At 34.5% G+C, this 14320-nt stretch overlaps 1 protein-coding gene across 1 annotated transcript; it reads right to left on the bottom strand.

The window, feature by feature from the left end:
• Window positions 1-1669: 1669 nt before the first annotated feature.
• On the bottom strand, window positions 1670-3468 carry LOC125859111 (basic leucine zipper 34-like). The gene is made up of 4 exons (XM_049538833.1): window positions 3302-3468; window positions 3105-3195; window positions 2218-2344; window positions 1670-1812 (listed from the first exon to the last, which is right to left on the bottom strand). The coding sequence occupies exons 1-4, from the start codon at window positions 3466-3468 to the stop codon at window positions 1670-1672; spliced, it is 528 nt and encodes a 175-aa protein (XP_049394790.1).
• Between the last annotated feature and the right edge of the window lie 10852 nt (window positions 3469-14320).

The following is a 14320-nucleotide window of genomic DNA, read 5'->3' as shown; positions in this document are numbered from 1 at the left end:
TTGAGACACGCTCTGTTGTGGTCCACTTTTGGGACTTGTACTCTTTATTAGATAGCTCTGTACTAGTGACTTCCAGGTTCTGGGAGGGATTTCTGTATATATTTATTTTGGGTTGCTTCCGCTTTGTTATCCTTGTTTAGATTATTATTTTCGCTAGTTTCTGCCCTTTTGCTCATTGCTTGATGTTCTGGGTTACGGGTTGGCTTACCTACTGGTAGGGTATAGTAGGTGCCATCATGACTCGAGAAATTGGGTCGTGACAATTCCAGTTGAAAATAGTGAAAATTACCTTAGGTGACCTTTGCACTTCCTCAAAATGTTCTTGCATAATATGAGCAGTTTTGAGGAATTTTCTCCATTTACAATGATTTACCCCATCATAGCGGCCCAATCCCTCTATAGAGACAACCTTATAGCGAAAATGCCCGCTATTTGCGCTGGAATCCTCCATCTCCATTGTCCCCAAGCTTGGACCATCCTAGGAGGATTTTTTGAGTAACCCTCATCTCTTTTCCAACTGAAGATGAGGAGCCAAATTATAAAATTCCTAGTTGCTAGGTTTTAGTCTCATTATAACGGCCTAACAACCACTATAGTGAGCGGTAACATTCCTGCTATGGCGGAGTAACATCATTCCGAACCAAATTCAAAGTTTTGAGATTTTCGTCATGTCACACTTAATTAATTTGACAGTGTGTTTTAAAAAAAATTAGGTTTCCATAACGAGATGACTTTTAAATAATGATAGAACATGTCATTATAATCATTTTCCTATAAGAAAAGGACTAGCCAAATATGGAGACTTTGTGCTTTTCTTTTAGGAAATTTTTTTTTTAATTATGGTAAGAAATTAGGGTAAATACCCAACAATACTCCCTAGTGGCCTGAATTTCTGAAAAAATAAATTTTATTCCACCTTCTTCACATAATCTTCAATAGATTGAATCTCCTTTAATAAATCTATGTCTCAACATAGAGAACCTCTGTGAAAAAGTTTCTTCAACAAAATCTTCATTATTGTCAATTAGGTTGCGGCTAGAAGCCTAGAACTGAACACGCCAAGATGAACACCCATTTATAATTGGCTTTGATACCACTTGTTAGGGCCAAAATTATTTGGTTTGGTGCGGAAGCTAACAAGCAAACCTCAAAAGTCCATGAGTAAAAATGTATGATTAAATGTATGGATTGTTAATATAGTGAATTTATGCTTTAATTTACTTTTAAGACATTACACAAGGTCTTACATCTTAGTAAAAATTATCTATATCGAAATAAATTTAATTGAATTGAGAGAATAATTTAGATAAATCACGTTCATTATGTCTCACTTCAAACATAAACCCAATTTAATTGCATGTAGTAGTAAGTGAACTTAATCAGATGATATTTAAGAAAACTAGGTACTACATTAAACATAAACTCATTTTAAAATACTACTAGGAATTAAAAGATCCATATAGATCACCAAGTACACAACATTGTTTTCGATAATCTAATAATGAAAAATTAACCCTTCTTAAATTGCATAATGAAAATTCATAACTTCAACACCCGTCAANCCCCCCCCCCCAAAAAAAAAAAAAAAAAACCAACACTACCTCAAATAAAAGAAAAAGGAAAGGAATGATCTAACAAAGATAAATAGCAACAATATTTGTTGAATGGTTCATATGTCGTCATTCTTGGGTGGAGAAAAGTTCATGTTGTCAAAGTTGAGATACTGGTCCATGTCCATATGCTCCTCATCTTCCTGAGCCTCTGCAGGTTCCTTAAGCCTCTTCAACTCAACTTTCAGCTCTTCAGTTTGCACTGCAATCGAGGTGAATAAAGTCTAAGATTTCAAGCTAATGAATTCTTGATTCTGGCAAGTTAATTTTTTTAACTTACTAGCTAGGTTATTAATGATCTCTATATTTTCAATAAAAATTTAAGACAAATGTACAAGATTTGAACCAAATATATTGTGTTTGGCTAAAACTGACACAAACATGCTAGCTTTGTTGCAAATAAATTTTTGGTACGTAAGCCATAAAATGGAAAAATAAAATCAAAACAATATGATATGATACAAAGAAATGTGTACTATTATTTGACGTATTAATCACTATATAATATGTTTTTATTATTATTTCATGAATAATTTTTATATTATTGTTCCTGCATAAATGTAAAGTAAAAAAAAATATTTTTGTTGGAAACGAAATATATATATACCAGTGAGTAAATTAGATTTGTTAGTGATGCTATCCAATTGTACTCGCAACATTTCATTCTCCAGCTGCAACTTCTTTTTGTTGTCTTTCTCATTTTCTATTTTTTGTCCCACAAAAGCTATTGTATCCTGCACCAGTACACATAGGAGATATTTTTTAAGCGCTAATAATTATAGTGAAACAATCAACCTATTGATATTGAAAGACTCATTAAACTCTTATGCACCTCGAGTGAATCATGTCACTCAGCATAACATCATCATTTTATTTATATATGAAACATAAGAAATGAAAAGAAATTATATATTATTAGGTATCCATAATCTAGTGTATCGAAAACAACCTCCGTACCTTACAAAGATAGGATTGTGATCTGCATGCGTATATTTTATACCTTATTTAGATTTTATTTCTGTATATATTGGGTATGTTGTTGTAACTGGTACACTTAGTCTAGAGATTAATTTAATTTATGTTCAAGTATGATCACATGTTGAAAAATGGAAACGTATGTACTTAATTTATCATTTAACAAATGAGTTTTGAAACAACATCATTTTAATTAGGATTCGTTCTATTGATTTTGATTTTGATTTTTTCTTTTTCTAACCCTAGAATTATGTCTGAAGTAGTACTACTAGCAATTATTCAAAATATTGGATGAACAAAAGATTAAAATAATTATATATAAATGAATTTGAGTAGCAATTGATATAATTCGATCTATTAATTAGTGTTATTTATTTATTTGCTTACTTTTTTATATGTTAGAATTGTCTAAATATATTTGTGTGCGCCATTGAATTTTAATAAAACCATCCAAGAAAAAAAATCAAATAATGAATCAAAAAACATTCTAATAAAAACTCTTCATGTAAATTTTATTACCTCAAGATCTTTGGCCTCTTTTTTCAACTCATCTATGTACTCAGTCCTCCTCATCCTAGACCTTTGGGCAGACAATCGATTTGATATCGTTCTACAAGTTACGATTCCATAAGAATTTTTCATCAAAAATTATAAACATGAGTCAGAAATTCACATTTTTTAAAGTAGTGTCAATAAAAATAGACGTGTGTGTATACCTTCTAAACTTCTTCAAGTTCACATTGGGGTCTACTTGACCATTTTTTAGTTCCAAATTCATAGCTTCTTCCAGAGTTGGAATCCTCTTAACTGATTCATATTCAATTGGAGTTTTTAAAGACAAACCCAAATTAGGCTCATCAGATCTGTTTCGTTTCTCATTCATTTTTTCTTCCATAATTTTTGTTGAATCACCTGAGGAGCATTGAATAAAAATCCCCAAAAAAGAAACATTAGCAAAAAAGGAAATAAAATTGATAAAGAAAATGAATTATGAAGTGAAAGAACTAATATATGTATACCTCTAATTAAAGAATGATGCTTTACATTTTTTGTGGTTTTGCAATGGCATAACTAGATATCTTTATATAGAGATGGTAAAATGATTTTTTTTCACTTGGACAGTCTGTCATCTTGTAAACTAGATTTATATAATTAGAATCTTTTGTAGAAAGGTAAGTAAATTAATTATTTGCTATATATATATATATAAATATAGGTAAATTTACATAAATTCCATTAGTTTATGAGGTTATTACTTAGTACATTCTAATTTACAATATTATAAATATGACCAGATTTTGGTGTGTCCGGATACATGTATCTCGAAATATATGAAGTCAAAATTAGGTGTAATTTGTTCTAGATATACTGTATCAAAGTGGATTCGCATGTATCTAGACATATAACAAATCTAACTCACCACTCTCCTCTGTATCTATCCAAATACATACGAATTGCACCACATACATGTATCTAGTAGTGTAATTCACATGTAACTGTGATACATGACTATCTCCCTCCCCATATCGCTCGCCTCCCTCCCCTTCTCTCTTGCCTCTCTCCCTATTTTAGAGTGTCTGGCAGCAAACAAATGTGTATTTATAATTAAGTGTATCTTCCTCAATATATGGTAGGAAATTGTTAGTTAGTGATAAGATACATAATTATTTGAAAGTATAGGTAGAACTAGTATATATGGTATGGATGCATGTCAAATAATGCAGTTTAAACTTAAATATGTCACAAGCCTCACCCGTTGTGAGTGGCACCCACACTAAATTCCCCATGGGAGAATCAATCACCTACTAAAACACACACAGTTATACAACTAGAAGTAATAGTTTTAATCGATAAAATCAAGTTTCATAGCAAAAATCCATTATCATAAAACAATTACAGATTTAAACCCTAGAACCTAAGAATTGTGTACCAAAGCATCTACTAATCTAGAATATGGAGATGTAACCTCAAAAATACAAGAGAGTCTAAGTCTGGAAGATGGAGTAGTAAAGTAAGGCAGATCTATGGAATCACGGACAAAGTAGCTTACCATGGGATACAAATTACGTGGGATTCACCATTCAGGTCACGTTGTAGCCGCCTAAATATGCCATGTAATGAGCAAAGAAAGAGCAAATGTTGTATCAATATACAAAACCACAGTGTACTGCTAGTATTGTCACGCCCCGAGCCTACACCCTGGGCGGGACCGGCACTCGGAGACCATCGCTGGCCCCAAGCGGACCCTTGGCCTAGCTTACTTAACTCAGCGGAAGACTCAACTCAACAGAATAAACTCAATGCAATAGTTTAAATGATAACATCTTAGCCAAAATGGCAACTTATGTCTCAAAACAAAGTATCTGCAAATACATAGATGAGAGACTCAATACTAATTGTCTGACTGTCTATTAAGCCTCTATAATACTGAGATGGATGTTGGGACAGACCCCACAACATCCTAATAAAGAAAAAAAACTAGGAAAGCGAAATAAAAGAGTCCTCCGGAATGCAATGAGGCTCACCACTGACTCTGGACTGTTCAACTGGATCAACGGCGCACTGGATGCTGATCCTGGTTACCTGCGTCTGCATCATAATAAGATATAGGCCAATTGGCATCAGTACATTGAATGTATGAGTATGCGAGTTGGAATGCTAACAACAACTTAAGCTTGAAAGGAGTACAAAGGAACACTTACCTTGGCTCTATTTAACTCATGAATAACTTAATTCAAAATAAATCAATGAAACACATGGAATATATGAAAAATCTTTATAAAACAACTGAAAACAACCTTAGTTCGTTAAAGACAAAACAATAACAAACTTAACTTTACTCATTTAAAAAGTAATATAACTTTTGTGGGAGCTTCTCTAACCGACAACCATCACTATGAGCCTAAGTGATGGTACAACATTTTACCTCACGTTGCCAAGGACCGTCCTATACCTTGCCATCGGTATAGAACCTGAACTACTAAGTGGATCCACTAGTCTATGCTAAAAAGCACTAAGGAATCATCTAAAAAGTATGATCCTTTCCTTGCCCATGATGGCTACATGGTTTATGGAGACTTGAGTTAATATGAACTCGCATCCCCATATCGGTGCTCAATACTACTCCCAAAAATATACTTAGCTCATATGTTTAAAAACAATCTTCTTTCTTTGGTTTGAGATAATTACTCAAACCTTAGCTTAAAAGCTCTCTTGGAATCGATGTTCCCTTTTCTTGCTCAAATGTGAAAACATTTATAAACTCTTTGGGAATACTTAGTTCCCTAAAAGCTTTTTGAGAAATGAACTCAACTCTTTACTCGTTGATTAACTTGAAACTTAAGTCTTAAAACAAAGTCAGAACATTTGTAAAAGACCCTTGAAAACTTTGATGAACTTCACTTGACTTGACTCTTAACTTTACTTGAATTTACTCTTTACTTTCCTTGAATTTGAATTATGGATTCAAGGATTATGACTTATGATAGGAAAGGACTCTTGATATTTAGGAATGATTTGGAATAGCTAAACTTGAGAAAAGCTACAAAATCACCGTCTTGGAACATATCCGCGACGCGGAGGTGTTTTAAATAATTACTCACGAAATTAAATTTTGGGACAGAGGAGTCCACGTCCTCTTTGCGACGCAGAGCAGATTTTTGTTCATAGGGGAACAAGTCCGCGATGCGGACTTGTTTCATGAACCTTACTCAACTTTTTCCTTCTTCGATCTTCAGCCTCAAACCACCTAAATTCTATTATCTTCCTCAAATTCATTTTAGATCCCGATACCCAGCGTATGTACTCAAGAACCTAACTCAAAGTAACTCTAAAACACAATGTAAAGATCTCGGAAACTCCACAATTCAACCCAATTCAAGAACAACATTCAAATTCAAGAATTCATGTCAAGAACATCAACTTTCAAACTCTTTTAGGACGAACTGCACTAAAACTAAACATGTTTGGTGTGTAGGTGAATGAACCCAATGCTGTGAGAGACTCACATACCTTGTAGGATCAACTCCTTGGCGAATCCACGACCAAAATCGATCGTTCTTGGCAAATCTTGTTTTTCATCTTCTCCTTTCTCTTGCGTTCTTTCTCCAAAAGCCCTAACTCTATTTTTCAAAAGCGTAAACTGAACCAACTCAGTTTTTGACCCTACTTAATTTACTAAAGACGGATTTAATTAATTGGGTAAGGAAAAGACCAAACTACCCTTTTAAACTCCGGATTGGGCATTTCTTCATTCGAACAGCCCAACTTACAAAGGACGTAACTCACTCATAAGAACTCGGAATCGTGCAAACTCGGCGGCGTTGGAAAGATAAATCCAAGAGATTTCCAACCATATCTGGAAATACACCTAAATCATCCTGAGCTAGGAGTTATGGTCGATTTAAGTTGACCAAAATCTCAACTTTACATTACTTAAAAATTTCCAGATTTCCTTATACTTTCCAAAAATGATTATTTTAAGTTCGTAGCTTCTTTCTAGCTATTTCAAGTTGCGAGACGTTGCAAGTATCATGTCTAGCTCCAAATATACGAATCTAAAAAAAATAACTAAAGCATAGTAGAGACAAGATAACACACAACAACCAAGTCAGCAATACAACACGACTCTTAATCACCAATCACGACTTAACAATTGTATGAAGCATATCCCATATGATTACAAACAACCCCGGTTCACTCAAGGAACCAACATACAAGAGAACAATCAAATGTGTACTGTAATGACCCTCATGATCATTATAGATGAGTTATTATTGAAAGAAAACAAAGGAGAAAACTTTTGGTTTGATGAGTTAAAAATTTTAGGTTAGGCTAGGCTTGGACAGAATTTGAGTGACATGAGGTATAGGGAAATTCGGAGAACGGATTGGGTGAAATGTCTAAGTAAGTTCTAATTTTCTTGTCACTAAGACATTAAGGAATCCATAGGGCTCTTTAGAAGTTAATTCAGGTAAGTATAAATCCTGACATCGAACTTGGGGTGAAAGGGTTAGTTTAGGACGTTAAGGTTCATATGTATGTTGTAAAATAGGCTCTTTTCGGGAGATTTCTGAGTTTTTATCTCGTAGAAGCTGCTATAGAAGGTGAAACACCGCTATAGCATTGGAATTAATTCCCGCTATAGCGGAAGGTCCCGTTACAACGGAGAGTCCTGCTACAGGGACACTGCAATAGCTTGATGGAGTTGCTAAAATGAGGTTACTCACATTTAATGCAGAAAATTCCCAAAACCGCCCATTGTTCAGTAAGATATTTCGGGGAAGAGCAAAGGTGACCTAGGCCGAATTTTCTCTATTTTTCATTGTTATCATTGGTGAAGGTAAGTAACTACTCCCTTAGCTTGGCAACTCAATTATCGGCCTTGGAATCTATGGTGGTTACCTTAGGGGAGGGTTTGAGTTGGTATAATGAAGGAAAAACCCTAGTTTGAGTATAATTATCATGGAATTTTCTTGGGGTTGGGATTTGGGTATAATCCGGGTATTTGTAGGCCATTTGGGTCTGATTATGTGTATACTTACTGTTAGTAGACAAAGAACAAGCTAGGTATCATAACAAGGGGAAAGTTCAAGTTCTTTAGAGCATTCTCGGCTTGATTTGAAGTAGGTGATGATTGTTTATTTTCTGTTTATGTTATGTTCTTGTTAACTGCTTCGTTAGTATTGCATACATACTGTCTGGTTATGGAAATTGAAGAAATATAAGTTGAAATGTTAATTTTTTCCAACTGCATTCAATAAATTTGTTTACTTGGGTGTAAAAGTGTGATTGTTATTCATTGTGATTGTGATTGTTGGTTGGCTCGGGTACCACGCCTGGTATAGGATACTCCCATGGTTGGCACGAACATCATGTTTGGTATGAGATATCTATATGGTTGGCTCAGATACCATGTTGGTACAAATTAATAAAGGTTAGCTTGGGTACCACACCTGGTACATTGACTATTTGTGTGTGGGTTCCATGAGAGAATCGGTTGTCTTGTTGTAATCTTGTTGCTCATATTTATTGTGAATGTCAATTCAAGGAGAGGACTAGGAATCTGAGCTATGTTATGATTATGGTATTAATTGTATGTTATCTCGTTTATTAAGTTATTGTTACTTGTTCATATTTCGTATAACTGGTACTGGGCGATGATCCTAGTAGTATATTATGGATTTTGTGGACTAATATTGTACTTTCTCTTTCTTTGTTGAGTACCAGGCATATTTCAGTGGTTGTTTTGCGATCACAACTTTGATCCTAGCATTAACTGAATCCAAGGGTGATCTACTTCTTTCATTCTGTCATATATGCATCTTGTTTTTATAGTCCATTTTACAGACTCAAACTCCTTTTAGTTCTTTTGTTTTGTGGTTGCATCCTCGTATTCTAGACTATGTCAATATTTGGTACATGAATTTCAGTTTTTAGGGGTTCTTACGCAATTTTTTATTACTATGGTTTTTAATTTATGAAACTTGTCTTGTTCTTAAGTGTTGAAACTATTTCCTTTTTGTTACTCAGTGATGTATGTTAGTAATTATTTGGTTCTCCCTCGAAGGATTAGTATGAGTGACACTTAGGGAAGGTCAAATTCGTGATATATACCAAGCATGGTACACAAGCCAACCGAAGGATATCTACTACCAAATGTGATACCCGAGTCAATCGATAATGCATACTAGGTGTGGTACCCAATCCTACCGACAGTCACACAACACACAATGACACCATAATAAACACATGTATATTAAAATACATCATTGCCTGATATTGTGAACAAGTTATCATTTCAATTTCATTTCTTTTATCTTCCTAACCATGCATTGTAAAAACAATACTATAGAAATAGTTATCATGCATACATTACATAACTTGCAAACAATCAACCATCATCTACCTTGAATTAAGCCTTGAAATTGAAAGCTCTAATAGACTTGATCTTTTCCTTTGTTACAAATCCTAGCTTGTTCTTAGTCTACAAATAATAATACAATTACAATAATCAATTGTCAATGACCTAATTATGTAATGACCTCCAGGTTATTTATGTGTTAATGCCTCATGTCCATAATTTGACTCTAAGTCATTTATGACTTTCTGAGACTGACAATTCATTCACCTGGTCTTTCGCTTAGTTTTAGTAGAAGTTATATTGTTTTGGAGCTTTTCAATCTTTAATAGTTAGTTTTGATAAAAAGTTCAAGAAGATAACCTCATAATCTACTTCTGACAATTTTATCATCTCTGAAATGGTCATTTTAGGCTAGTAGCATACTCGACATGACTCCTGAGGCTTTTAGTGTAAGTATGTGCGATTATGCATTTGAAGTTTCAAGTTTAGGCCTAAGTTTAACTTTAGTCATAATTTTGAGTAAAGGATCTAGGAAGAGAATTATGTCAGCATGGTTAGCTTCACAATGTTGAGTTTGGTCTAAACGACCCTTTGTATGGATCTCGTGGCTTCTGGGCTGATTTCGAGTCCCTTTGTGGATTTTGGCTTCAAATGAAGTTGGGGTGTGGGACCAACTTCTTGCTAAGATAACCTCGTATGAGAATTTTGACTATTCTTTTGAGTCCGGAATATCGAATTGTTGCATATCTTATTTGTGTGCACGAATTCCTAACAAATTCGAAACGCCTCATTAAAGATTCCAAACTTTCCAAACCAGCTGATATGCATCAACTGGTGTAGGATTTCATGTTCGTTGGCCGTTGGATGCGTTCATGGAAGTCAATTGACCTTAGGGCCATGTTCGCAAGGCAGTGACTGAGATCGTGAAGCCCGCATTCACGGAATCGCTGGCCGTGTTTGTGGATGCATGGGTCCCTCTTGGCCGTGTTCGCGGGGCACTTTTTGCGTTCATGGAGGACCTTCTGCGTTCGCGAAGAAAAGCAAAAACTGTTCTTATTTAAAGACCAGTCGCGAGTCAACTTTCTTACAATGCTTCAAAATGTGTTTTCTTGGTCATTTTAGCTCAGAAATTACTAATTTGAACTCCCACGTTTCTGTATTTGTCAAGGCTTTGTGGTGAGGTGATTGGATTGCATTGAGGACCCTTCGTTTGAGGTGAATTATGCGTTGAAGTTGTTGTCCCTCCTCTTTTTGGTGTTTAAATTGTGAATTCCTCACATGTTTGTTGTGTTGGTTGTTTAAGGCCTCGAATTATGTTCAATTTCGAAACACAAATTTTACGCATAGTTAAAGACCTCTTACCGGAGTCAATTTTGGAAATTTTGGTACAGGTCCCATAATTCCCATTTGACTCCAAAATTGATCCAATTCCGTTTATGTGATTTTGGTGTCTAAACGACCATAATGACATTGTTATACTATTCTTGATAGCATGATAGTGTTTGGAGGGCGTACGGGAAAGGAAAAGCTCTAGCTTTGTGATTTGGAGTGAGTATGGTTGGCCTCTAGGTAGGCTACAAGTTCATTTCTATTTAGATTAAGCCTGAATATGTGAATTCATGATGATTAGCGATAAATTGCAGGGGGTATCTAAGTATTCCTACTTTCTCCTTAGAAACCATCTTTATCGATATTATCTCGAGGGTAGTACCATGTTAGTTGGGATTATATGTGTATTGTTATATGTTGTTATGATTTGCTTGTGTTTTTACTTATTGTTTGAAGCATGTTCAGCCTTAGTCTAGGATAGCCTAGGATTGACTTAGACTCGCAAGCCTTGTAACATTATTATGTCTCCGACGTCGTTCCGAATGGACTAGGTCCTTGTAAAATAGAATAAAAGACTTGGGTATGATAGTATGAGCCTTAGTTTAGGCTCTTGCGCAGCTTGTTAGCCCTCTCTGTCTTCTCTCCCCATTTCTATAGTGTCGATGCATTACCAGAGGTTTTGCGCTTTCTTGGAATTGGTGTAGTTCAGGCTTGGATCTTTTTTGTGATCATTTACGAGTGGACTTCGATGCACGGTGGCTTGGAGCCTACTTGAGATCCTCTACGGAGTAAACACACTCCCGAGTCACTCTTGCTAGCTAGACGGTTTACACCTCTAAGAGTGGACTGTCTTGTTGGGTAGCCTAGATTGATTGACACTATTGCTTGTTGGGCTGAGAGTTGATTGGTTACGTTGTTACTTGGGCTGGGAGCCCGACAAATGTTTTTGGATTCGGATTTGGGTTACTCTTCATTTTTGTAGTCTGGGCTATTTTGTGCACTTGTCTGCCTTTGATGCCTATTGAGTACCATTTTTTGGTACCCATGTTACACTCTACATCTTTTTCGTTATGCAGATCTTAGTACCACCTACAACGATGATCATTCGTGTCATCGTTTGTAGCTTTTGGATATTGGAGACGAGGGTAGCAGTTGACGTTTTGGATCAACATGTCTCCTTTTGTACTTATGTTAACTAGTCTTTTGTCTTTGAGGTGACTTGTTGTGGTCCACTTTTTGGACTTGTATTTGTTCATATTAGACAGCTCTGTCCTCGTGGCTTCCAAGTTCTGGTAGGGATTCTATTATATATAGGTTTTAGTTTTGCTTCCGTTTCTATCTTTTCTTATTATTAGTGTTATTTTTTTAGTTAGTTCTACCCTTATACTCATTATTTGTCGTTTTTGTGTACGGGTTGGCTTACCTACTGGTGTGTTATAGTAGGTGTCATCATGACTCAGAAAGTCGGGTCGTTATAAGTTGGTATCATAGCCCCAGTTTCACTGGTCTTACTTGTATAGAGCTAATACCTAGTAGAATCCTACAGATTTCAGATTCACTAGCCCCGTTGAATTAATGAGATTTGAGATAGCCTTAAACTAATAATTTGGCCAGCACATAAAAATTCTGAATATTTTTATGTTATCTAACTAAAGCACTCTGAGAGTGTGTTTGGATTGACTTATTGTAAGTGTTTTTAACTTTTAAGTACTTTTTAATTTCTAGTTGTGTTTACTAAGACTGAAAGTACTAGAAACTTTTTTAGAGTTTTTGGGCCAAAACATCCTTCAACTATACTCTATGTTTAAACCACATCCTTACACTATCACAATGAACAAAAAACCTCCCTCAATTATCTTTAAAATGGCACGATTCATCCTTCAATTAGTTTTTGTCAAAAACCTAACAATTGATCAACCCACAAATCCCCCATTTGTTTGCTCCCATTCTTCTCTTAGCTTATAGTAGTAATAGACAATCCTAACTACACTGAATGAGCTTGGAAGAGAGGTTTTCATTCTCAACTTCACAATAGTAGCCAGGATGTTCCCATAAAAAGTGAGCAAAATATCTCGAGTAAACTATTTTTCGCCCTATATAATTATAGATCAGATAAGCAACAAAATACTATAAGAAAAAAATGTATAATTTTCTCTTATTTCCTAGACAATGGGGGAATTCGAAGTATGAAGGTAGTCTATTTTTTATTTTCTTATTTTTGGTGTAAATTTGATAAACACTAGCTACTATATTTTTAAATATATAAAAGTAACATATTTAGTTATTACATAAAAATTTATTCTTTTTTTTTCAATTTATGTGACGTTTTTCACTTCTTAAGATTCAACCTATGTGAACTTTTTTATAAATATTTTATTATGTATTTTTCATCATATTGATATGAGAAGAATTGCAACTATAATATGTGAAAAACGCCACATGTTTATCCATAGTTAATTCTTGCTTCATTTACATGAAAGGAAATGAATTTAATCGTTAGTTTCTATCAAGAAAAAAATGGAAGGGTGAATCTGGCCATTTTTAGGATAGTTACATGATGTTTTTTGCTCACTATGGTAGTAAAAAGATGTTATGTTATTTAAATTTAGAGTATATTTGAGGGATGTTTTTAGCCAAAAACTAACTTTTTTTTACTTTAGAGCCTATTTGACATTGCTGTTGGGAGGTCAAATGCCCTAATTTTGAGAGAAAAACATTTTTGTTGAAAAAAATAAGTGTTTGCCAAATCACTAAAAGTGCTTTTAAATAGAAGTAGAAGTAGTTTTTCTGTTGTTGGGAAAAAGCTAAAAACTTCTGCTTTTTGAAAAAAGCAAAAACAAAAAAATATTTTTCTCAAGACTAAAATATCCTTTTCATATATACATATTGAGCAATTTATTTCTTATTAATTAATTAGCATATTCATAAGTTTGGTTAAATTTGATTTAAGAATTTTATTTTTAATTTTTTTTATAATAAATTTTATAATTTATTTTACGTTTATATATTATATATTATAGTATGTATTATTTTGTAACACCTCGTACTATGAAAAGGGCTAAAGAGGGGTTCGTGCAAGTCACCCATCAGTTTTAAGTTTTGAGTCAAATGCAAACGATCATATCTCTTAGTACATAAAGAATTAGGTGGCCCATGACCTATCAAATTAAAGGTCTTTGGGTTCTCTTTCTAATGCCGCCAAGTTTGCTTAATTTTGAGTTCGGAGTAAAATGTTATTCCCGTTTTGGTGAAGCCTCTCTTTTAAGGCACCTCAATCGTTTTTAGAGGGGTAGTTCGGTCTCTTCCCATCCCTTCTAAGCCTAGACATTTTTCTTCACCCAATTAAGGGTCTAATTAATGTTAAACCATATTTTCACATTCTTTAACACTTAGAGAAACTAGAGCAAGGTTCAAATAAGAGAAAAAAAACTAGGTTTCAAGCGTTCTTGAAAATTCTGTTTATTTCGCCAAGAACCTTTGTTCTTTCCAGATATGTAAGGCTTCTCATAGTGTTGGACTTGTTCGTCCTCACGTCCTACATCTC

Source organism: Solanum stenotomum, chromosome 3, assembly GCF_019186545.1.
Source record: "Solanum stenotomum isolate F172 chromosome 3, ASM1918654v1, whole genome shotgun sequence".
Taxonomy (NCBI): domain Eukaryota; kingdom Viridiplantae; phylum Streptophyta; class Magnoliopsida; order Solanales; family Solanaceae; genus Solanum; species Solanum stenotomum.
The sequence above is the reverse complement of the archived record's forward strand: the minus strand, read 5'-3'. Positions and strand labels throughout refer to the sequence as shown.